Source organism: Solea senegalensis, linkage group LG3, assembly GCF_019176455.1.
Source record: "Solea senegalensis isolate Sse05_10M linkage group LG3, IFAPA_SoseM_1, whole genome shotgun sequence".
In the NCBI taxonomy this organism is placed as follows: domain Eukaryota; kingdom Metazoa; phylum Chordata; class Actinopteri; order Pleuronectiformes; family Soleidae; genus Solea; species Solea senegalensis.
Genome location: NC_058023.1, coordinates 7,067,767 through 7,093,577, shown reverse-complemented (window position 1 = coordinate 7,093,577; position 25,811 = coordinate 7,067,767). Strand labels below are relative to the sequence as shown.

General features: G+C 42.5%; 3 protein-coding genes across 3 annotated transcripts in view; 1 reads left to right on the top strand and 2 right to left on the bottom strand.

The window, feature by feature from the left end:
- ablim2 (actin binding LIM protein family, member 2) overlaps nucleotides 1–8,666 on the bottom strand; it is an 80,070-nt gene extending 71,404 nt beyond the window's left edge. Inside the window, exon 1 of the mRNA XM_044020744.1 lies at nucleotides 8,267–8,666. Within this exon, the coding sequence (XP_043876679.1) occupies nucleotides 8,267–8,279 (13 nt within the window). The 5' untranslated portion in view covers nucleotides 8,280–8,666. The remainder of the gene's footprint in view (nucleotides 1–8,266) is intronic.
- Nucleotides 8,667–11,122: 2,456 nt separating this feature from the next.
- zcchc4 (zinc finger, CCHC domain containing 4) lies at nucleotides 11,123–19,698 on the top strand. The gene is made up of 13 exons (XM_044020243.1): nucleotides 11,123–11,331; nucleotides 11,599–11,717; nucleotides 11,808–11,890; nucleotides 12,137–12,409; nucleotides 12,508–12,588; nucleotides 16,821–16,893; nucleotides 16,976–17,126; nucleotides 17,524–17,624; nucleotides 17,872–17,993; nucleotides 18,951–19,026; nucleotides 19,133–19,184; nucleotides 19,290–19,440; nucleotides 19,533–19,698. Exons 1-13 carry the CDS (start codon nucleotides 11,214–11,216, stop codon nucleotides 19,660–19,662), a joined length of 1,530 nt encoding a protein of 509 aa, XP_043876178.1. The 5' UTR covers nucleotides 11,123–11,213; the 3' UTR covers nucleotides 19,663–19,698.
- On the bottom strand, nucleotides 12,478–16,670 carry si:dkey-219e21.4 (tripartite motif-containing protein 14). The gene is made up of 7 exons (XM_044020244.1): nucleotides 16,611–16,670; nucleotides 16,129–16,343; nucleotides 14,904–14,999; nucleotides 14,595–14,831; nucleotides 13,883–13,902; nucleotides 13,663–13,793; nucleotides 12,478–13,351 (listed from the first exon to the last, which is right to left on the bottom strand). Exons 2-7 carry the CDS (start codon nucleotides 16,339–16,341, stop codon nucleotides 12,753–12,755), a joined length of 1,296 nt encoding a protein of 431 aa, XP_043876179.1. The 5' UTR covers nucleotides 16,342–16,343; nucleotides 16,611–16,670; the 3' UTR covers nucleotides 12,478–12,752.
- Nucleotides 19,699–25,811: the final 6,113 nt, after the last annotated feature.

Below are 25,811 nucleotides of genomic sequence, written 5' to 3'. Positions count from 1 at the left end.
AGTTGGTAAAACAGCTGTTGAGTCTCACTCTCAGGTTGTTAAAAAACATTTTTAGATCACGGCTACTGTCATGATGACCCCAATCCCACCAGAGCAGTGTTTCCCAAACTTTCTACAGGGGGGAAACCCAAGAGCACATTTGTAAATCACTGCACTAGAAGATCAGTCAGTATTCGGGCTTTAACGATTAACTTTCATAATTGATTAATCAGTCGTTCATTTTCTACCAGAAGATGTTCATCAGTTCTTTACCGAACCTGGAAATGATGATTTTGGTTTTTGTACACAAACCAAAATGAGTCAGTGTTTGTGATTTATTTGCTATGAAACTGGTTTTAATTATTTAAAAAAAACACTCAATTAATAATAATCGATTGATCGAATAACCACTGCAGCCCCATGTTTACGTCACGATACAGAAACAAATGATTGTTATAGTCTGACCAAAACCAGACTTTTAGCAGAAAAAAAGACTGTATCTTATTTATTTAAATTACAAGATATTTTATTCACAGTGACTTACAAGCAATCCACATATTAAGGTTACGATGCAATAGGAATCATTCAGGATCCGGCTGCATGCACGAGGACTAGATCATGTTAAAAATGGAGTAAATAAAGGTCATTTTCTGATAAAACCTTTAAAGTTAAACAAGCCAGATATTATTTTGCCTCTGTGTGAGTAAAGTTTTAATCCTAATGAATTCTTAACTAAAAGAAAACTATACATTAATGAACTTTTCTGTGTTTGTTGCGTCACGTTGGACAAACAACATGCCGTTCCTGCCCATGTAAAACAGCGGGCTGCGGGGAAATGTCACAGGCCCACACCACATTTCAGCCTTAATTACTGCTGTGTGTTTGTGTGTGAGGGGCCTGAGAACCAGCGAGGTCAGCCAGTGTTTCTCCCAGTGTGGTGTCAGCGTGATTCCACTGAGGATCTGCCCACGACTGCACCGCCATGCACCGCAAACACCTGACCGTCACCTCAATCCACGCATGTTGACGTAACCCACACTCTACCGCAGCCACTCCGCTCGCCGTTACTCTGCGTTGTGTTTGGGTGTTAATGTTGCCGGCGAGGGGAAGTGTGTCTCACGGGAGAATCACGGGAGGCAGAGAAGTCGAACGTTAATGGTGACGAGACCGTTTATTATTCGTAGCACCACCACAGTAACCACGAATTAACAACGTACATTCAACGCATCACTACAGTACACGGGGCACGTCAACATCAGCTAACGCCCGGGAGCTAACATAGTTAGCAAACACAAATCAAAACACACAACGCTTGCTCGGCATAACATAATTAAAATATATCCTCCCGTATCACACTACTACAACACGGAGAACGTAACATCTCCCTCGCAGAGTTTATGCAGCATTCCCCACAAAAGAACAACATAATTTAAGGAGTAACATTCCACCATGACCTACCTGTAGAATTAACAAGGTACAGTGAACGCAACACGGCGTCTCCTGCGTAACGCACGTCAATTCTACGGGCAGTGGGAATGGACAAATAAAAAAAAAGGAAATAATTAAATATTTAGTACTCTATAGTACTCTAATAACAGTGCACAACAGCACAACACATACACCATGTTACATTGACTTCGAAAGAAATTAATGTTTACAACCCAGGCCCCAAAACAAAAACTTTGTTACAAGGTACGAGCTGCAATCACATGATTTCAAGTGAAAAATGAGCATTTGATGGATTGTAGTGGCAATTTATAGTCAGTCAGTCATCATCTAACCGCTTTATCCTCCACCAGAGGGTCGTGGGGGGTGCTGTGCCAATCTCAGCTACATCGGGCGATAGGCGGGGTACACCCTGGACAGTTCACCAGTCCATCGCAGGGCCACACACAGATAGAGACAAACAACCATTCGCTCTCACACTCACTCCTATGGTCAATTTAGAGTGTCCAATTCACCTAATCCCCACATTGCATGTTTTTGGACTGTGGGAGGAAGCCGGAGTAACCGGAGAGAACCCACGCACAAACATGTAAACCATGCAGAAAGGCCCTTGTTCCGACCGGGGCTCGAACCCGGGTCTTCTTGGGTGAGGTATAATCTGTCAAATATTAGCCTCACGAATGAAACCGAGTGATTTTGAAGTAGAAAAAAACAGTGATTGACATCGGAGCGCTGTTGTTCTGCTCGCTCATGGGGGAAACTTAGGCTGGGCTAATGTTGTGAGTTCTGTGGCTGAATGAATGTCAATGGTATTCCCGCCCATGCGCACATGGTATTCTAAATAGCAAGAATTTCTACAGCAAGAATTTCGACGTCAATACTAGTAAAAAGGTGAGGAATTATCAAATTATCAAAATACCGCTACGCTGATTGAAAATGAGCTAGCCATGCGCTAGCTAGAGCGCTATATGGCAGCAGACAATGCTAGGAATCACTTGTTATCACCCAGTTCCTCAAAAAAAAAAAGAGCTTCTGCCTTATTGGGATCAGGTCTTGGTCTCCATGAGGACTTCTGGTCCCGACACAGTAAGGGTTTATGCTTTAAAAAAAAAAGTACACACACTTGTTCGTCTCTCTTCACCATCTCCTGCACAAACACACGTGTGAGCAGAAAACACACCAACACGCCCTGAAGGCGCGTGGCGTTCAGCACTAACCTCCCGCCGTACATCACAAATCTGTGACAGATGGTATTTAACGACACAGAGTCACAGAGAGCCGGCATTAGTGCAGCTCTGTCATAAATGCTAAAAGATAATCATATAGTTCTGTATATGTTGTGCATTGTTGTGTTTGCTTTGCGGGGGGCGGCTGTAATTTGTCACGACTTAGCCAAGATTTGACACTTCATATTTCGGCTCCATTGTAAAATGACATTGTCTTTATCAGTTTTTACAGTTTTATGTAAATATATGTAGAGTATCTATAGTGGGGGCAGATTCCAACAATCTAAATATCTTTATATACTTTCCAAGTATGCAGGAGACCCTACTGAGGCCTTAAAAACAACATCAAATCCTCCCTTTAACATATTTAAGTAATTAGTTAGCATTTGCTGGAACATCCTTTCATTGTTGTGAGATCCCTGCAAAGTCAGGGTACATGGATTGTGTTTGCCTCAAGTTCACAAGAGGGAATTCAAATAACCTGGAACGCTCACTAACAGCTGCATGTCGCGACAAAGCACGCACAAGACTCCAGTGTCATTCTTAAAGAAGGAGAAGTAGAAGAAAGGAAGACGTCACAGAGCTAGAGATGTGGTAAGATGATTTTCCTCAACGTGTCTCGTCTGTTGACCTCCATACTACCACACTTTAATTTGAAAACAGCAGTTCCACACTAAAAAAGAGAGAAATCTCTCTGTTCAGTGAGGTCCTGTTCTTCCATACTTCATTATTCAGGTACACCAGGTATGGGCTTGCCAATGTAAACATGGAGTAGATTCTTGACTCCTGAGGCTGTTTGCTTATAGATTTAGAAAGTAGTAATAACAAGAAACAACAATGGTGAAAAGTGAGAGCAAGAATTTCTGTTTAGAGACCGAGGACGGGGCAAATCTGACGGTCTTAAAAGTCCGATTTTAGTGGGACTAAGACGATAATTTGGTTTTCTTACAGTCACTTAAACATGTTAGGCCAACTAAAATAAAGCTAGTCTTAGTCCGACTAATAAACCTGGATAATGCGTTTCATAGTCCGATTAGCCCTGCATATGCTTAGTCGGACTGGAGTCGGACTTTGCACCAAAATTTCCCTGGTTTTTGACTGGGAAGTGGAAGGAGACAAAGAGTTCCAACTTGGAAAGTCGGAGCAACATCACATATCCGATCATAGGACTCCAAAATGGCTGCCACTAACATCAATAGTAAAAACAATCTGTTACTTTTACTATTAATTGCACTTTGTCTTATTTCAAAATACATTTGCATCCATGTTTTCTACTGACATCTCACCAAAAATGCGGGAAATTAATTAAAACTTCTCAGTTTTAGGACCTTGAAACATTGGGGTAGTGTGGACAGCAGGCAGAATTTATGTGTTTTCCAATGGAATTTAAGTAATGTGGATGTAGCCTTTATGGTTAAAAAGGAAAAAGAAACAGGTCCTGGGGCTCAACAGATCAATTTAATCTCAGTTATATTGATCCCAGCCGTCACTGAAGGGTCCCTAAAGCAGCCTGGAAGTCAGTATTGATCAGACGTGTCCATGTGTGACCTGTGGCAGTAATCTGATAATCTGAGCTGGAATTAACAGGACATCCATCCCTATTAGTCACTGACAATTGTTTCTTGTGGTGATGGCGCTCAGTAACATTTAACTGTCTGCCGTTCAACACATGAAATTTAACTGTTTTTGTGTGGATTTTTATAAAGAATCCATACAGGCTCCTACGTCAGGGTGTGTTCATTATGCCAAGCCTGTCTGGAGAGGTTTATTTAAGTTTGAGTGCACCACTCCTGTCATTTGACCAGGTGACATTAAACAAACACACACTGTAAATACAGGTCAGTTTTCCATCAAACAGAAAGGCATTCTCGTTATTTTGCTCAGAGGGTAATCCCAATTTATCTGGGAATCACTTGGGAGTCTCACAAGAATCTGGTAGGATACACAAATATACATGTTTACGGGATAATTAACGGGATAGACCATGGATTAGATCAGGAATCCCATGGAAAACTGCATGAATCTGATGGAGTGTTTACATTAGAATGTCAGGATCGGGAATCGCCAGGTCCAGAAGAAGTAAAGACGCTGGCAGAGAAGCGTTCTAGGAGCCAAAGGGTTTGTTTACTCATCATTCGAACTGAAGAAACCATTATTGTTATCCCTCACTTCTGTAGCGCAGCTACTTTTATGTCTTACCCATTGTGAAACCGTGATTTTGGGCCACGTGGAAGAATAATTGGGCCAATTTCATGGAATGGAAGGCTAATGTGGTCATTCATTATCGGCAGAAACTGTATTTGTAGTGAAACTGGGGCGGAATCTGGATGAAATCACAACACAATCAGGACAGGACCAGGAATAGGAGTAAAGCAAGATTACCACATGACAGATAGTTAGTTAGAAATAGCATTGCTCAACACTTTCCTCTCATGTCATGAATTTTCTTGTCATATTTTGTTGTGCGATGTAACGGTGAGTCACCGTCTTCACTATAAACCGTATAAAAAATCCACCTGTTATCAAAATGACGAAAAAAAAACAAAAAACAAATTATACAACCCTGACTAAACGCATTCCCCGAAGCATAAATTGGAAACTTTTGCATGACTTTGTGTTTTTGTTGAGCTGCAAAGTGTCGAGCCAAAGGGTCTCAAATCAGGCTGAAGCGAAACACAGAAACTGATCTCAATCGAGGGAAACATTCCCAAAACACACAATTCCGAGGTGATCAATCTTTCCACTGCCTCGCCAAAGAGGCGGAAATCACCACTGTGCTTTGAAGCAAAGAAAAACACATATCACACGTGACGTGACCTCAGCACAGACCGACGCTTGCACGTCTTTCAAATGACATACTCATGAGACAATTACATATAAATCCGACTGGATCTGGACTCTCACACGCACACACGCACACATGTACATACATACATACATACACAAACACGCCGGATATTGTTTATCAGGGCGGAGCAAACTCAGCGCACATGTGGAAACCAGCTGTCATCACAAACAGGTGGAAATCTGAATTCTCTGCTCGTGTCGACACACACACACACACAGACACACACACAGACAACACCCTCCACGGGTTAAAAAGGTCAAACATCTGAAAGGCATCACAAAGCACAGGAGGACAAATGGTGTCCCCTGTTTGCCTGTTTTCTCTCACAGTGACTTTCTCCCCTCTCGACTCTGAGACAAAGTCATTAGCAGCGCTGCAGAGTGTCAACACAACAGGTCTGCTCATTAAATCGGTGGCAGCTCGATTTCAAACATCTGCCCAAGTCTCTGTCCTCAAGAGATTCCAAGAGATTTCATTTTACATATTTAAAATTCAAATGTGGATGACAGGCACTAAAGGAGAAGCATGTTGCTGCTATGCTGGTTTTAGCTCAAGGGGCTAGACTTATAGTTTTCATTTAAATGGATCATCTTTGCAGTTATGGAGTTCACCCTAATAAAGCCTGCTTATATCTAGAATAATAATAATAATAATATATTTGCCCCTAAATCTGACCAGAAATGAAACTTTGTGCTGCTCACTGCCTGCACCAAAGTCCATAGAGAAAAGCAGTGATTTTCTGATCCAGTGCTGCCTCCATTACTCAATTATTGTGTGACTTCACTCACTGTTTTAACGAACATCCGTTTCCAGTCTGAAATGAGGACTAACTTAATCAGCTGTTCTCGAGGGTTCCCGCTTGAGGGTCTCGGGTGCGGTAATTGCCTGTTACGCATACTCCCCGTGGCCCAAACGTGAGCCCACGTCTTTACACGGGTAAACCACAGACTGCCGTGTTGCTGCAGGGCTCCGCAGTTCAAATGTAGACCGGCCTCTTGTTACATTTGTCAAAATCGTCTTTCGGGGGCCAAAGCGAGCTGTGGCAGCAGAGCAAGCAGTCACACTTGATAATCGTCTGCAGAAGAAACATGAGCTACCAGAGCCACTCTGGGTGTTTCTGCGTCCTCACTTATAACACCACAAGTCATCGACTCTTACTGGAACGAGACTGAAACTCTGTGTAAACACTCTGCCTAATTGTAGCATAGGATATTAGAGATGCAGGGTCATTAAAACAAGGTAGAGCAAAGCAAGCACTTCCCTGGAGCTCAAAGCTGAGGACTGAGCTCTAAACCTGGCTGAGTACCTTAAACTTTGAGGTCAAATTGGTTTCATTGAATATACTATCTATAAGTATGGTTGAACTTAAGACAAGGGCCTTGCTTTACAGATGCGGCCATCTTGGACCATGTTTCTAGAGCAGCCTAAACGGACAAACGAGCTAAAGTGTGCATTTGGCCCTCTGAAAAGAAAGCTTCCTTTATAAAAACAAAGGAAAAATGACATTGACTCTGGAATGGGAAAGCCACCGTAGTTCCCCATCATGCTCGAGCAGAAGAGTCCTTTGTTTGTTACAATCCGCAGTCTCACCACTAGATGGCAGTATAGGCACTGGACCTTTAAGCGGCTTACAGAGCCGTACTGAAGTCCACATATTTTTCTGGAATTGTCCAGAGTCACGCTTGACTTTTTCAGAACTTCACAAGTCGGCTATTTAGTCAAATGTCTGGATTTTGGACGATGTCCTGCTGTTGCTAGCGTCTACATTTGTCACACGTGAATGGAAAGAACGTACCAAGACTCCGTTTTGAAGATATTTTGTGGAGTTCATGATGGGAAAAGCGTTTAAAACACAGGACACATAGCATTGAATATGGACCGCTACACACGTCTTCCTGTTTCCATTTTCTCCAGTGACGAAAAATAGTCTACCACCACCTGCTGGTCAGGAAAGTACTTTCTCTTCATGCAGGTGTAGAACGTACAGCCTGGATAGTCATCAGCTATGGGCTAACTAAGGGGCCTCAAACTCAAATAACCGAGGGGCCAGTGAGCATCTAGTCTGGTCAGGAGGGGGCCGGTCAAAATGAGTTTAAAATGATTATATCACAATATCCCGTTCTGCTATCGCAATAACAATATTTATAACGGGGTTTTTTTTACACAGAATTTCCAAAGGTTACTACTACTTTACAATAAGAACATACTTATGATGCGAAAATGAATCTTTAAATCTTTAAAAAAACAGACAGAAATAACTAATTAGAACTTGATATTAGGTGGCGGGCCACATGAGATTGATTGGGGGGGCCACATGTGGCCCATGGGCCGCAAGTTTCAGCCCTCTGGGGCTAAGTGTGTGCTTTGTCTTGAAGCTAATAATGCACAAACAAAAAGGGCTGTAAGGGCTACTATTGTACACAGTTTTGGGGTGGTAAAGTGTTATGATCTAGTTTGATGTGGGCCCACCCCAGGTTCCTATTGCCAGGGGGGCCCAAGTTCCCTTGTAACGCCTCTGCTGATACAAACACAGTAGCCTACATAATCTCACCAGAGCTTTAAGAATCCAGAATATAGTATTATTTTTCAAAAAGGGGGCCAGTGATACAGTGATGTCAGAGTGTAAATAAAGAACAAAGCAGTGACTTAGTGCTGATCAAAACAATAACAATGGAACCTGCGATTGCATGTTTACAATCTACAATCGATATAATAAGAATTTATATACATAAAAAAGAGGCAGGAATAAAGAAAAAGCTCTTCTTACCAGTGCTGCTCATGGTTCCAGTCAGACGTCTTCTCTGCTCTGATGCTTCACAGTAAATATGCCACTATCCACACTGACAGTACATGAAGGAGGAGGAGGAGGAGGAGGAGGATGCTACCAGCTGCAGAGCTCACAACCCTGAGGTGGATGAGGTGTTTACGCGGGGTGACTGCCGCAGAGAGCCCGGCTGACCGCGGCTGCTGAAGCCGCAGAGACTCGCAAAGAACAACCGCACTATGGAGACAATTGTCCCGTGCACACACACACCAATGTGTCTCTCTCTCTCACACACACACACACACACAGACTCTGCCGCAGCAGGGGCTGCGCCGTCTCTTCAGGCAGGCAGTGCAGGTTGGGTGTGGGCGCGCGGTGGAGAGACGCGACTACAGTTAAGATAGAGAGAAGAGGTACGGTTAGTTTCCGGTGACGCATTCAAAATAAAAGTCATCATGAAAGCCAGTCTACTCAGGCTGACCTTGATAAACCCCGTTTTAATTGTATGTGGATTACATCGTCATTAACCACGTAACGAACGCCCTACACAGTAAAATAGATGCATGTTTACTGTCAGTAAACCGGTGTAGTGCCGAAAAGAGACTGCTTGCCGAAAAACGACTGTTCTCGAGGGGAACGCCCATCAGTTCAGAGGACGTGAGCGCAGGTCTCCTCGTAGATATAATACAGTGCAATAGAAATGTCCTGCTACGGAAAAAGAACGGCGCAGATAAAAAAAAGTAACCTGTAAGCTGAAAAGTAAAAGTAAGCAGTCTCTTTTCGGCACTACACCGGCATAGGTCTCTTGGCATAGGCGATATAGGAGGTCGTCTACAGCGCCCTCTGCTGGAAGGGCGCCGCCACTCACCCTTGGCCTTGAGGGGAAAAAAAAACCAAAAACAGTCATTTTTGATGCCCATTGTCGGCCTCCCTTCGTGTGTTCTGTCTTGTTAATAATAATAATAATAATAATAATAATAAATATTAACAAATAAATAAACAATGACTGCCAATTGTGGTGCTGAGTCACGTGACAAGTGCGCACCTCAGTGTCAGAGGGGTCAGAGGTCACAGGCCAAGTGACAAGACAGGTGATGGTTTACTTGCGAGATTAAAAGGCCGCCCAAGCCCTCGGATGCACAGAATCGCAAGAGAAGAAAAGAGGAGAAGAAGAAATCGCTATATAAAGGTAACATTATGCCATGTTTGGTTTTTTTTATAATGAAGACGTATTATTTGTGCTAGGTTGTTTAATGGGAAATGCACTGCATCGGCGCTGTTTATGTTTGCGATAAGAAGAATGTCAAAGTTAGTTCATTCGTTATATTATAGGATCGTTTCTACACAGTTATCACCTCTGCCTGTATGCCCTGTCTGATTTGGTATTTCATTTCAGTTTCATCAAGTCATTATGTTTGGTAGAGTTGAAAATAAATTTTTACCATAGTCATCACTATTATTAACAACTGTGTGCCCATTGACACTGTTGCTGCTGCTTAGTTCTCCTCCTTCTACTGTACTTGTCACATTTCATATTGGGCTAAAATTCAGTAGCCAAGTGATGAAAATGCAATTGCTTGTAAAGTAATAAGTTTATCTACTCTATGTCTGTCTAGATGAGCAGTGGATTAAACAACTCCCATGTGTTGCGATGTAAACTTGCTGATTTTCTCAATGGGCTTTGGTGCAAGGATTTTTTTTTAACCTCTTCCATTTCCGATTAGAAATAACTGTCTCGTTCAAAATGAACATTTTAATAATGAGAGCACGGTTTTCTACAATAGCTCAGTGCAGTTCAGCGTGTGCTTTTAATTTGAAGGAATCCCCCTATAACGTCCGGTCTGGTGTTTGATAACAGTGGGCATCTTGTGTGTTTCGCTTCAGGAGCCTGCAGATGCTGCTGCTCCTGCTGGGCACGGTTTTCAGGCTGACAGCGCCACTGCGCTGGTGGCTCAGGGACACATGGGATTTGTAGTCATTACACAAAGTAAACAATTACTCTAATGAGCCGAATTGTGCTGATTTGGGACTACAAGTCATGCTCAGTTTAAACAAACTGCACTGTGTGTGTGTGTATGAGAGAGAGATAGAGGTGGAACTGGGTGAGTATATAGGTCACAGAATCAATGCAGACATTTATTATTTTATTATTTTATAAATATTCAAAAACGAGGCATAATCTGATTCGCCTATAATCAGTTTGAGAGCATGCATTTACACGTTTGCGGCACATGGTCAATTAGTTGTTTCCCCCCCTTTTCTTTTAAAATGATATCAGAATGTTGCACTGATTTAAAAATATACAGCACGTATACATCATGTCAGAGTAAGCCTATTTGAAATATAAAGGAAAATAATATATGATAATGGTAGGTACCTTGTATTTGAATATAGAAAATGTATTTTTCACTACAAGATAATCGTTAAAACAAAAGATTAACGTCCTATTATCTGCTTTTTAAAGAGACATTTCAACTGCATGTCAGGGATATAATATATATAGATAGATATAGATATATAGATATCATTTTTTCATTATTTTACACAATATTTTTCAAATCAAAATAGATATACGTCACTTAATGGTCTACTATGTCCTGTTAATTATGCATCCAACGAGTTTGACTCTTGTTATAAATGTATTTCTGTCAGTTAGGGAACGACATAATCAAAATAATACACAATACAACACTAGGTTTCAGTAACAGACCCACGTTAAAGACTAATATCAATACACGTTGTTCCAAAATACAAGATACTGCCCAGTTTAATAGAAAATAATCCAGTAAATGACAAAACGAATGACATTCTTTTGTGTTTTCGTATGTGGCCAATGAGCTTTTAGTGCGACGAAACGTTGATTGCGTCATCAGTCTGCGACTCATAGCAGCATGGCTTCCACTTGCTGCCGGGACTGAACGCTGGTCTTTGAAAGGTTTTTGAAAAGTAAATGTCACCAACTGTAAGAAATATTAAAGAAATGGAAATGACGGAGACACACGACGACACATTTGGAATAGAAGTTATTCTTCTTCCAGAGGGTAAAATGGCGCCATGTTGCCCACATGGTAAGTCTAAAAACAACACCAGGTCTCATTAGGAATGCATGTATATTAACAGTTTACTTGGCTTTTAATCTATGTCCGCGTCTTAAATTGTGTTGCTCTCAATAATTTATGGAAGAACGTGGTGTTTTGGTAAATTCGGCGACTTAACAGGGTGTTTTCATAGGCACGCCGTATTCGACAAGGTACAAAACCAAAACACGTGTATCTGCTATTGTGTATATTTGAATTTTCCAGCATGTGTATTAATGTCACTGTGTGTTTTGCCAGGTCCAACCTTGTTATTTCAGAAAGTGGGCAGAGGAGGAGAGAAGGGCCGGAGGTTTTACGCCTGCTCAGCCTGTAGAGACAGGAAAGACTGCAACTTTTTCCAGTGGGAAGACGACAAGGTCGGTTCATGCGCAGTCACGTATATCACCAGATCAACCAGGCTGGTGATTTTTGAAATTTAATTAATACACATTACTGTTTCTATGAAGGTGTCAGAGGCCAGGCTGTTGGCCAGAGAGACAGAGAACCAGTCACGCAGGCCTGTGATCAGCCATGAGGAGAACTGTAACAGGTGAGAGGTCACAAGTTCTCATTTTCACAGGTTTTAGCACGACTTAATAACATTAAAAGCATAATAGTCTTGATTATGTCAAACCTATACGGTCTCTGGCTGTAGTTTTCAAGGTAATATCTGGGGGGGTTCTCTGGCCGTCTTCTTTAGCTTATCTTCAGAAGTCTTGGTTTTAAAATAATAAATCTAGTGGTTGTTGAAAGCAGGGTCAGAAATCCTTCCCTGACTCATATTTTTGTCCCACAGGTTCAGAAAGTTTGTCTCCCTCCCTGCTGATGAGAAGATCTTCTGTCAGGACTGTCAGGTTCTGCTCCTGCCAGGAGAACGCGAGGCTCACTCCCCTCACAAGCGCGTCATCGTCGCCGCGGCCCAGCTGAGGAGGCCCAGTGTCCTGCTGCGACCTCTGGACAACAAGAAGAGCAACGCCCAGTATCTGTTCACTGACCGCAGCTCACACTTCCTGCTGGACACCTTAGCTGCTCTGGGCTACAGGAAGGTCCTGTGTGTGGGAGCACCCAGGTGAGGGACATGTACACTTCAGACAAGGGTGGGATGTGTGAGTGCATAGGAACACATTTAGAAGTCAGTTAGTTTGTTAATGGTTGTGTTTATTTCAGACTCCAGGAGTTGATAAAACTGCGAAACCTGGAGCAGCAACATGAGCCGATGAAGAGTCTGCTGCTGGACATTGACTTCAGGTTAGTTTCTTATTACATCGCATACATCAGGGCTGTGCTAAAAGAACAAAAACACTCAAACCGAACATTGGTGCTCTAATAAATTTGTAAAGTGCTGTACATCGACCTGAACAACTGCACGCGTTATCTTGAACATGAAGCGAGCGTCGTCGTCCTCCTCCACCTCACAGAGCGCTGAGGTGACAGAGCTCCATGTGGTTCGGCCACGTCTGGTTCTGTGACGGCTTCAGGAAGCGTATGGCGGGATACAGGGGCTCGGTGAACTGGTGATGAGCTCTGTCGAACACCGGCGTCACAGCCGCAGAGAACTTCTGCAGGACGACCATGGCGTCCGCGTCGTAAAACATCAGCTGACCCTTGTCGTAATTCACCCACACGCCCACCCTCGCCAGCGGCGTCTGCCCGACGCCGTGACACGCCACGTGCCGGTCGTTGTGCCAAGCGGACAGGCTGTGGTTGCGGAGCTCCACGCACCACGAGTTCCTGTTCCGGCCCAGCTTGGCGCCCTTGTCCTTTCCCTTCCGCTGCAGGCTGGTGTAGGCCACGCCCACAGCCCAGGCTGAGCAGCAGCGCACGTCGACCTCCCAGTAATTCTGACCCGCCGTGATCGGCGATGAAGCCAGAGCGCAGCAGACTTTGTCGAACTGCAGAGGGCGATCGTGGCCGGACGGGCCGGAGCCTGAGAAGGACATGCCCCGCCCCTCTGAGGTCACCGTGATCTGACTGTGACACGTCTGCCTGTCAATCACTACAGGGGACGCATCTGAATTAAAAATGGAATTCATCAATTACATGTCACATGCAAATACAAGAAACTTTAATTTAATCCCTTGGTTTATGTTATTATGGCATTATTTCACATCTTTTATAGCCTGTTCTAATGTAACCTAATACAGCTAAACCTATTATAACCTAATATAATCATATCTAATCAAATAAAATAGTGTAAATGTAATATGGTAGAAATGAGGGAAATTCTCGCCCACCATCAAAAATCGTACTTATTATTCTCAGCTCACGACATCAGCGTCCTGCTCTAAACCAGACAAAAGAACAGAGTCATGGGTTCAGTACCTAACAGGAGCGTCTTCCTCTGCAGCTGGGCTTTCAGGTTTTTAGAGACGGAGAACAGCGTTTTCAGGAGCCTCTCGAATCTCTCGTCGTTCAGCCGGATTTCCTTTTCAGAGGCGTCGGGCTTCTTATGACTGAAGGAGCAACGAGACAATAAATGAGCGACAAACGGAGAGAGTCTGCAGCGTCGAAGACGTTTTATGTGACGGTGAATCGTTTTTACCTCAGAGGCTCGAACTGACCCTTGAGAGGGGACACAAACAAAAACACACATGACAACAGCAGCTACATACCTTCAAATAATATCGTTAAGTTCCTTGTTAGAGAATCCCAAGTTAGGGATCGAACAATACCACTTTTCACAATAAACTTGAGTATCTACCACTACTGATATTAGTATTAGTAAGTGCATTAGTAATGCACTTTGCATTACTGTAATTACGCGACGGTTTGTGCTATCGGAAAAATTCCAACAGTTTTTTTACGGTAATTTCACTCGCATTGTTGCAGGAAGTTGACGAATCAGCGTTTTTGTCGCCAGAGAGTTGGAAAAACGTCTGTGCACAAGTTACCATTTTTTAGTCTGTTTTTGGACTCAAACAAATGTTATTTTAATATAACAGTATAACATATTTTATATGTGTTATACTGTTATACTGTATTTTAAATTTAACATGCAAAATATGGTGTTCATGTATAACTACAGTGGGGTTTTTATAAATAAAATTAAGTTTTCCTTCATTTTAAATTGTTATTACACTATTATAACATGCAGTAAGTTGTAAATAACTGCCAGATATTGAAAGTTATTCTGGAAAAATGGGCAAAAGCACTTACAGGACATTTTCTTGACATTAAAACAAGCAAAAAAAAAAGTCCAGACTGACATTAAAAGCCCTGTATGACGACATGACACAAGATTAAACTCTTCAGACCTCGTCGTCTTCCTTCGCTGCCGAGCTCTTGCTCAGCGCTCTCTGGATGCTGCAGACGCTCTTGGTGACCTGGTCCTGGTGCTGCTTCCAGGTCTTCAGAACCTGGTCCAGCCTGGTTCTGGTCCGCCTCAGGTCCAGCTCCAGCGAGTCCAGGACGGCCTGCTCATCCCGCCTCAGGGCAGCTCGCATGTTCTCGAAGTGCTCGAGGACGCGCTGCTTCATCGCCTCTGTGCTCCTCTGCAGGGAGGAACGTGACGCGTTATGGCGTTTGTGTTGTGATGATGTTCAGGGATCTGGATTCATACTTACAGACAGGTCTGTGCTGCGCTTTTTCAGAGACTTGATGTGAGCGTCAGTCCTGGATCTCTCCGCCAGTAGCTCGTCTAACTGTCTGGACAGCTGCTCCTGTAGAGTCACAGTTACAGGCGTGAGAATCAATATCATACATGACATAATAGTGATCATGTCACAGTCCTGTGATCATTTATATACACACACACACACAACAATACATTAACTTTCTTCTTATTGAAGAATATATAATGCCTCTAAAAGTGCATGATTTGCGATAGTGACATTGTTTTCATTGCTCTCTAATTCAATTAAAAATAGTTTATCCTCCTGAAACAAGTCAAAGTTTCTGTGTTTTTGAGTTTTCAGCCACTTGTGTTCATTTTACTCTCTTGAATCGTGCTAATGAGTCATTATTTTTCACATTACAAACCACTCATTTACTTGAATTTGTAACAAATGGAATTTATGGTCCGCAAAAAGTGGATTTAAACCTGAAATTTTGAATTTACCTTTAAAATAACTACATTATTATGTTGTATATATCTTTACTCGAGCCGCGTGGTTATCCTGGGGATTCCACTGTACGGGACAGGAAGTCAAACACTGTTAGGACAATAAAAGCATTATTTTCAGAATAATCCTTTTATTTTTGTAATCATTTGGGCTTATCATCATAATTGAAGTTACCATTAAATACAGTCTGCGTATTAATACGTGTTTATAAAAGTGATTATACGGAAGAGCCACCAGGGGGCGACTCCAGTGGCTGCAAAAAGAAAATTAGTCGACTTATCACCTGATTTATAACTGAGGAGTCACTTGTTTCATGTCAACTTTGTAAATTATTTATAAAAAAATGGAGAAACTCAAGGTTTCACAAGAGGAGTTATATTACCAGGAATGGATTTTGTTCCAAGTGATAAAATCTTTGTTAATAAAAAAGCAGCAAACTTAAAAAAAAAAAAGTCCCAGGCCTCTTTTGTAAACATGGATGACGCGTCTCCACTTCTTCTAACTGTACAAAAACAGTGACTGACATTTTCATGGGTCTGTGTAGTCAGGATCTGGGAGTGGAGCCACTCCACTAATTGCTAGTAAATCTAAAACTATCAATCATGTGGTTTCATTAAACGAGTCTCCACTCCAGCCAGGTCTACATGACATGATTCCATTCGCGCAGACCTGTGCGTCTTTATTTTCACACACGGCTCGCGTTCGCCACCACGCCGCTCTTATTCACCTTCGTGGGCTTGGCAGATTTCCTCCTCTGTAGTTTTGGCGAGCGTGGAAACGGCTGAACCACTCGGTCACTGCTGGAATCCAGTGGCGTGAGGCTCAGTCCTCCCTGCAGTACACTGCTGGCGCCTGTAGGTGGTGCAGCGAGAGCGCTCTGCACGGACTGGGCGGTTGTTGACTGAGCGTCGCCACGACGCGACGACTCATTTTCTGCCATTTCTGAGCAGAGAACACAAACACACACACATTTACAAGTGTTTTTATTGTTTTATGTCTTCAGTTGCACTGTCTTTGTTTTGTTGTTTTGCTTCAGCTGCGTCTACAGAGGAAACCAGTTCCTCAGGTTTTTAGTAAAGTCTACTTTCTGTTTGTTTACTGTGGAATAAACTTGAAACTCCTGCACGCTGTGAAAACACATCCACGATAATAACATGCAGCAAAATCTCCATTTTTGTTTTAGTGCTAAGAATAGAAATCTATTCTTACCTGAGATCTGCTTTTCCGACTGTCGTCCGTGTTTTCTGTCAAGAATGTGCAGGGTAAGAAGTGTGAGGAGGGCGTGTCCCTGTGGTGCAAGCTTCAGCCTGCAGGGTTTTTTTTTTTTTATGTTTGTGTTTTAATCATTTTGTGTGCACAGTACACACAGCTGATACGTTCAGACTTGATGCGGGTTTCTTGTTGTCGCCTGTGTTCCAGATATGCTCAGTTCTACGGCCGGGACGAGTTCTGCCACTACAACATGTTCAACCATCACTTGTTTGGTGGAGAGGTAAACCTTCATGTGCTGTCAGTAACTCACCCACTCCCAGCGTCTGTCACGTTCGTTTATGAAACGTTTCCTCTCCCGCCAGGCGTCCAGCGCGGCGCTGCGCTCCTTCCTCGCGGAGGCCGGCGGAGAGAAGGCGGTGATGGTGGCCGACCCTCCGTTCGGCGGCCTGGTGAAGCCTCTGGCCAACAGCTTCTACCTCATCTCGCAGATGTGGAGGAAGCTGCAGAGCTCTGGTCAGTGTCGCTTAAAACAACAAAAAATAATAATGCAATAATCGATCTAAAATGAGACAAAGGAAAAATACAGTCTGAAAATTAAAGTCAACTTCTGTTTCCTCTAACGAACTTTCTATACATCTATCTTTTCAAAGATCAGCCATATCTAATGTTATTTTAAATGAGCAAACTAACTATTTACAGGAGACGTTTGGTAAATAAACACTTTATTTATTTATAATGTCAAAAATCTTCAATAAAAGGTTGAGGAAAGTCTGAAATTTCGTCTTGAGACCCAAAAAACATCTCCTGCGACCCGTCCGTGGGTCTCGACCCAGTCTTTGGGAGTCACTCTTCTAACGTATACTGTATTTTTTTGGTGTGTGTGTGTGTGTGTGTGTGTGTATCCGTGCAGAAAACGGCGACGCTGAAATGCCCACACTGTGGATCTTCCCGTATTTCTTCGAGCCGCGTATCCTGGAGTGTCTCCCTTCGTTCACCATGCTGGACTATCAGGTTAACACCAGCACGTCCAACACTAATGTACCTGTGTATCATCATACACACCTGTAGTGCAACATACAGTATTAAATAGTCCTCGTGTAAACATGCATTCAGTCACAGTGGATTAAAGTAGGTCCATATTGTCTTTAATGAAGACAAATTCTGGTATAGACAGTAATAATATACACAATAATATACATAGACTCTCTGTCTGAGTGTCTCCTCTGTGGACCATGAACAGTATTTGGTTTCTCACCAGGTGGACTACGAAAACCATCCTCTGTACAAACACGGCAAGACGGGCCGGAAGCAGTCGCCCGTCCGAATCTTCACCAACGTCTGTCCCAGAGACGTCGTCCTGCCCAAACAGGAGGGCTACAGGTACGCGGCGACACATGAGACACGTCACAAAAAATATCTGGAAAACGTAAAAACAACATGGCTGCGAACCGTGACGGTTGAGCCGATAAGAGGATGTTGGAGTCTGACGTCTCTCAAGGGGACGAAAGAATGGCCGAATGTTATTCCTCGGCTCGTCAATGAGGTGGAACGGTTGCCGACTGGAAAGATTAGAAAGAGCTCGTCACGGAGCGATGCGGCCAAATCAGGACGTAAAACATGGGTGTGCACGTGTTCGCCGCTTTTCCAAGATTTAGACCAAAGCGTAGCTCAAAAAGGTTTTAGTTAAACTTAATTATAGCGACAAACAATTTAAAAAAGCACTTCAGGTTAATGTGGATGGAAGGTGTAAATATTTCAAAACACTTTTATTTTGAAATTCTATGAAATATCGTCACAAATGTTATTGCTGTATCACGATGGACTTTTGTGATATAATTTGACGCTCATATTGCCATATATTGTTTTTCCAACACAGGTCGCCTAACCCCTTGACCCCCCTCCTGACCAGACTAGAAGTTCATGTAGTCGTAGTATGTTGTAGTTACAGGGGCGTCAATCGCAAATGACCTGGGGGCCAATGAGAGTGGAGTCTGGTCCAGATGGGGCCGGACCAGAGAACTGTTCAGTAGTGGTTGGACAATATGACCATACAATTATAACGCGATAAAGACACTTTCTTGATATTTCACTGAATTTCAAAGTAAAAGTACTTGTTTGACATGGAACAATAATACAGACAATACATATTTATGATGCAAAAACGGAGAATATAATCAACTGAATAATAACGTGCACATCTGTAATTAAAATTATATTTACATATTGAGTGGTGAGCCGTATATATTCAATTGGGGGGGGCCACATGTGGCTCACGGGCCACCAGTTTGACACCTCTGTTGTGGTATAAATCCTGAATCTTGTCTTTCCCGCTGCTAGATTTTGCTCCGTGTGTCAGAGATACGTGTGGTCCCTGAACAAACACTGCGCCAAATGCAACATCTGTCCATCCAAGGTATTAAACCACACTTTTACATACATTATATATATATTATTTATATACTCAAAACAAAGGCCGTCGAGTTATGAACGTTGCACTTTTGTGTCTTTTATGTCTGCAGGACGGCCGTGAATGGAAGCACTGCTCCACGTGCGAGAAATGTGTGAAACCATGTATGTACAGTACACTTTTACACATTTTCTACACGAAAATGAACAAAGATCTCCGCCTGACGCCGTTTTCTCTCTCTCTATTTATTTCTTTTTTTTTGCTCGCAGCGTGGAAACACTGTCAGGCGTGCGGCCGCTGCGCTCTCCCCGACCACCCGTGTGGCGAGGGCGGTCAGACGAAGCAGGGCTGCTTCAGCTGCGGCAGCCCGCAGCACAAACGCAAATCCTGTCCCGTCAGAGTCGCGCAGACGAACAGCAGGTGAGGCTTCAGAGCGGTGGAACTCGTCCACTCGGCGTTGAAAATATTAGTAACGCGTCCTAACCTGTCTGTGTCTGTCTGTGCCCGCGTAGTAATCGGTCTAATAACGCCAAGAGCAGAGGAGGCAAAGATCTGTCCCATCACCCCGTCAACAAGCCGAAAGCGAAGAGGAAGTCGGGAGCAGCTCGCAGAGCGAAGAAGATGGCTGCTCAGTCTGTGTGACCTTGGTGTTCAATAAAAAGAGAGTTTATTTACTAAGATTTGGGCCTTTTATTTTGTATAATCAAGCATTTCTAGACACGTTTTCACAGTTGTGCTGTGTAATGGCTGCAGTTATAGTATTTTCTAACAATAACACATGTATAGCGTATTGTTAATTAACACATTTAAGGCCTGTGCAATGATCGAAATACATTTTAGTGTGGTTATTTTTATAGTGAAACACAATTTTTTTAAATTTAATTTCCAGCTGCTGAGTTTGAATATTAGTGGCTGCTCCCAAGTGTCGGTAAATACATACAAACTACATGTTCTAAAAGTGCTTAAACATTAACGCAAGTCTTATTATTGCCAGTGTTCCACTGAAATATGTGAATGAAGTTAATATATTAAGCTTCATACATCTTATTTTTTCATCATGTGCCGAATTAGTGTGTTATTGTTGGTTTTAAAGTCCATATCAGTCATTTTGATGATTTTTTCTTTTCTTGGCCACAAGATGGCAGTAATGTTAAGGTTTTCTTAACGTGTGTGTGTGTGGGGGGGGCTTGTCAAAAGAAGCTGTGGTGGGGGTATTGTTTCCAGGGAGTCATGTGTAGGTTGTGTCTCTATTACAACAATTATACTGTTTAGTGTGAGTGCCACATATTATTTTCCTTTTAAGAGCAACATTTACACACACGGTGTATGATTCTCTTGTCTTCTAGTGGAGCAGTTCATTGTATTAGATATATGTATATGTATACACATATATATATATATATATATATATATATATATATATATATATATATATATATATATATATATATATATATACATATACATATATATACATATACATATATACATAAATACAAATATATATACATATATATATACACATATATATACACATATATACACATATATATACATACATACATATACAAATATATATATATATATATATACATACACATATATATATATATATATACATATACAAATATATAAATGTACTATACATTCGGACAAAACAATGTGCTGCATGTGTATTTATGGGGATGGTAATTAAAAGGCTAATGCATTCTGAGGAGCATACACACACCTGCTCTCCGTGATGTTTACCCCATGTGAATGTTGATGACAGCCAGACACAAGAAGACACCTCCCCCTCTGTGTGGACACATACAATGACTCAGCAATAACAAAAGGATCCATTTAAAGGAAGAAAAGAGCAATTAAGGCTCAAGAAACAACGGAAATAACACTACAACATTTAAACCTGCTGCAGGATTTCTAGCCTCAATGACACACATTCACGTGTCCTAAAAATCGTAGAACGTGCAGTATTTTGTCGAATATAAATTGAAAAATGCAGCTTTAACACAAAATCTTCTTACAGGCCTTACTGAGCTCCTTTAAAAAGTGAACCCATGTGGGTTTACGTGAATCCTGCAGTGCTCATTTCTAATCAGTGGACTGCTCGGAAATACTTTTCCTGCATTTTGATTTCATGGGTCCGTCCATGTTGATATTTACAGTATCCAAGCAGCCGGCGAGCTGTGATAAAGTCCAGATAATGTTCTCTCTCTCTCTCTCTCATTTGTCTGATTGCTGCTTTTGGACTTTTTTTGGCTCCAGGGATTTTTTTTTTCTTCCCCTTTTTCGCCAGTGTATGTCTCATTTCCTGTCACATTCCAAATTCTGTAGATTCATGCAAATCTAATCTCTCGTGGTCGGCGCGAAACGCAGCTCAGCTTTCTTGGAAGCGCATCCCGTGACCCTGGACTGGACCAAAGCAAAATCCCTGAACGGGGAACGATGTCATCAACAGAGCGCTGTTTGCGGAGCAGTTGCTTTGAGTTATTGTTTTACACATGCGGATGTTTGTGTTCAAAAAAAAAAAAAAAGAGTCTACACGCTTTACACACGTTGTACAACATCATTTGTAATGAGGAGATAACGCTATTTAATGTGCCTTATACAGTAAATCTACGGAGTGTGTTGGGGTTGTCACTTTTATACGAGACACAGACGCCACACAACGAGTATTGAAATGGGTCAAAGACGGCAGGTGTTTTATCTACAATGAACCAAAGCAGCGTTTGTAGCTGAAGGCTGAAAAGGAGGCGAGCTGAAAGAGGGGGTTGACGGTTCCAAACCCGTCCTTGTCCGAGCGGCTGCTTTAATCTGCGAACAACAAAGAGGGCGAGAGCGCGTCCCGGCCGTCACGGAGCAGGTGGCCGCAGACATGCGCCTACACACACACACACACACACACAACAAAACTAAACATCACTCCAGACGCCGAACTACGGTAGCCCCCGCGTACCAAAAAGGATATTATTCTTCATGAGCCTTTGTTTGAAAACATGAAATCTGACCCCTGATAAACAAGTATTTTAAAGTGAATATCTACTAGACAGTTACAGACTGGATCTTTAAATGTTGCTCAAGAGTGAATAGTGTAAGAACACCAAATCTTTCAAATCCTGCTCAACTATTAAAGTGCTATTCTGGTGTTTAAGCTGCAGTCAGTGAAATCCTTCAGCTCAAAACAGATCTTTATAGACTAAATAGCGCTCTGTATATTTGACTATGATCAAGAATGATTCTTTTTCTCTGTATTCTGAAGACTATCACTGATCTAGAGTGAATTTCTTGATATATCTGACAATTATCACTAATCTAAAGTCATTTTCTCTGTATATTCTGAAGACTATCACTGATCTAAACTGATTTTCTTGATTTATTCTGACAATTATCACTAATCTAAAGTCATTTTCTCTGTATATTCTGAAGACTATCACTCATCTAAAGTGAATTTCTTGATATATCTGGAAATTATCACTAATCTAAAGTAATTTTCTCTGTATATTCTGAAGACTATCACTGATCTAAACTGATTTTCTTGAGATATTCAAGACTAGCACTCATCTAAAGTGAATTTCTTGATTTATTCTGACAACTATCAGTGATTTTCTCTCTATATTCCGACGACTAAACCTCAATTCTAGAGTGTTTGAGGCTCTGACAGTAAATGAAGGAGAATCTTTTCCAGTTTCTCGTCTCAACTGTGTGTCAGAACCTCACACAATCCCACTTTAAATACGACTTTAAACACAAGACAAACAGTAGGAGGCTCGGTGTCAAAGAGGCAAACCACTGGAAGACGTGGTCATCTGAAAACCTATACTTATCTCAGCGGGGGGTAAATTTCTTTATGAAACAGAGTGGGATCTGCGGTTTGAGAGATCTAATTCACCCAGAAAGCTTAGGAAAACTCCGAGATAACCATTCCAACCACCAATTGAATCATTTTGTTTTCCTGGCTCCGACAATTGGCCTCGAGAGTCCTGCTTATTTGCCGTCAGGTCATCCGATCCGAGACATATTACAAACCTGGAATCGTGTTCCTGGACTTTTCACCCATCTACTACGCTATCACATCATCGGAAAAAAAAAAAAAGGAGGAAGAGGAAAACTCCAAACTCCTGTCACCACAGAGGAGGGGAGTGGAAAAGATGGATGATTGGAGAGAGATTAGTGTTTGACGAGAGGCTGGTGAAGGTCCCTGACATGGGACATGGGGAGCAATTATTATCATCCTGTCTCTTGTTCCATTTCTTAACACCTTCTTTTTCCTCTCTTTAAAGACAAAAAAAAAAACATTTCTCTTCCTCTCCAGCTCCAAAAAAGGATAGAGCTGAAGCCACAGGGGGGTAAAGCGGGGAAAAGGAGGGTGGGGGTAAAAAGGAGTGATGGTAGAAACTGGGAGAGGAAACCCCCTTGGTGGACTCCATCAGTGAACGTGTATGATTGTGTGTGTGTGTGTGTGTGGGGGTTTAGGTTAAGGGTTTGGTTGTAATGGTTAAGGTTAAGGTAAGGGACTAGAGAACGCATTAGCCAACACTGAGGATGCTGAGTGTGTGTGTGTGTGTGTTGGGGTTATTTAAGTTTGACTTAACTGTGTTTCAGTGAGAGTGATATAAATAGTCGTGTCTGTTATTGTCGCACTTGATGACAGTAATAAACCTCTGTGTGTGTGTGTGTGTGTGTGTGTGTGCGCGCACCGTCAATCATTTCTAGGACTTCACAGGCTTCAACTGTCAATTTTCACAATAAATGGCGCCGCTGTCATTTCACCGGCTTTTGCCGTGATCATCGTGTTGATCAATTGTTTTAATTGTGGTTATGACAAGAAAGTGTCTCTTTAAACTATATATAAACTATAGTCTATGACACAGTATTTTACTGTAAAAACAACCACGGTAATTTGTTGTTTAAGTAATATTTTACATGTGTGTGTCTGTGTCGACCTGTTGCTGTAATGGACAACAGAATGGAAGCATTTTAGCTTAATTCCCTCAGAGTGAAACGTTCACAGCGCACTAAAGGAAAAGAAAAGAAAAAGTGTTGCGGGCGTTTTAAAAAGACTTAGGAGAGAGCGGCCGCTTCAACGCCGCAAAGGAAGAATTTCATTCCCCCGGCCAGGTTCCAAGTCGGCCTCGTTTTCCCTCCATTTCTGTCCGAACCGTTTATCTTCCAGTCGCGCAGCCTTGTTAAACACACACTGTGTCAACCCTCACACTTTAACGACCCCTCCTCCCCCGGGCGATTTTTCATGTGTCGCCGTCGCCGCCCACCGAGGCTAATATAAATAAACACATGCCGTCATTTAGAGATTTTAAAAAAAAGAAAAAAAGAAGAGAAAAGCCGTCGGCACAGATCCCACAGTCCGTCACCAGTGCCGGCGAGGTTGTGCGACTTGTGGGCCGATTCTGAACGAGGTCCAGGAACTGGGGTTATGGAGCGCGACAGCTGAAGCCTGACCTTTGACCTCCCCCCCTTTTCTGAGAGTGGACTATCGTGATTGGCCGCTTCAGCTGAGGAGAAGAGAGACTCTGGTCAGTTTGTGTTGAGGGATTATGTGTGCGTTTTGTCGTCCTTCTTGTCTGTTTTTTCCCACATTTTCTCTCTTTGCACCAGGGTTTGTTTTTTTCCCCTCCTGTGAGCTCAGGATTCTTGACATTTTTCCCTCTTATCTTCAGGAACAGCTCATCAGGGAGGTCAGCGTCCTGAGTTCTTGGCCACCTGAGCCTAACGATGAGTTTGTTCTGACTATATAAGGCCTCTGTCTTCTCGCGGGGACCTTTTGCTTCGTTTTGACCACGTAGGATCGAGAGATGTTTTCACTGCAGAGTTCTTTTTAAGGTGATGTGGATGCGACGTAGCACGTAGCGCCGCTGTAGCTCAGAGCTTTGGTGCACGTGCATGTTGGAGGGGTTACAGGTTTGGGTGGGTAATGAGGCGAAGTGGAAACTGTCTCCACTGTACGCGGGGTATTATTAGCATCCACGTAAGAACATAAAAAAAGATCGGCTTGGAATTTTGCTTCAATTGAGGTTGAATGAACGTTCCGTAATTACCAGCTCAGAGTGACAAAACCACACTGGAGCTCTCTGCTTCTGCTTTAATGCCGCACTCCTCTCTATTTCTAATATTCACAGTAAATGTAGAGACTACGTGCGATGTGACAGTGTTACTGTGGCAGAGAATTACCTCCAAACTCTGCAGGAGAGCCGCAGCTTCTTGCAGCTCATCCTTCTCGCGCCCGTCAAACCCTGCTTTGTTCGGCTTCGTTTCCAGAGGCAGCAGACGTCCATCTTCTCTGATGAACCCTAAACTACACCGCCAGCCCGAGCTTCAAAGCTCAGACAGCGCGGTCTGGCAAAGAATGGTTTACACTGCGCAGATAAATAGTCTGACGCTGACCAGAAACACGGCTGTAAAGGCCTGTTAATGCTCCTCCGTAGAAACCCTCAACGCAACATCCTATAGATAAAAAAGAAGCGTTGAACTGATAGACCATCTTTAAAACCGGATTTTATTATTACTTTGCTAGTCTACTATTTATGCAATAAAAGGTATAGAAAATCAAAATCTATTTTTCTACCCATCCACTAAGCTGCAATAGCATTTTGCCAAATAGTGAGACTGCATCACGCTGTGAAAACTGTTAAAATGTATCTGGAATTGTTTGTTAATTGTCTTTTTTTAAAGTTTTGTGTAAACTTCTTGTAACGTTTTAGCATCCTACTGTTCATCGTATCTATCCATAGATCCACTAAGCTGTGATAGCATCTTGCCAAATAGTGAGACTTCAT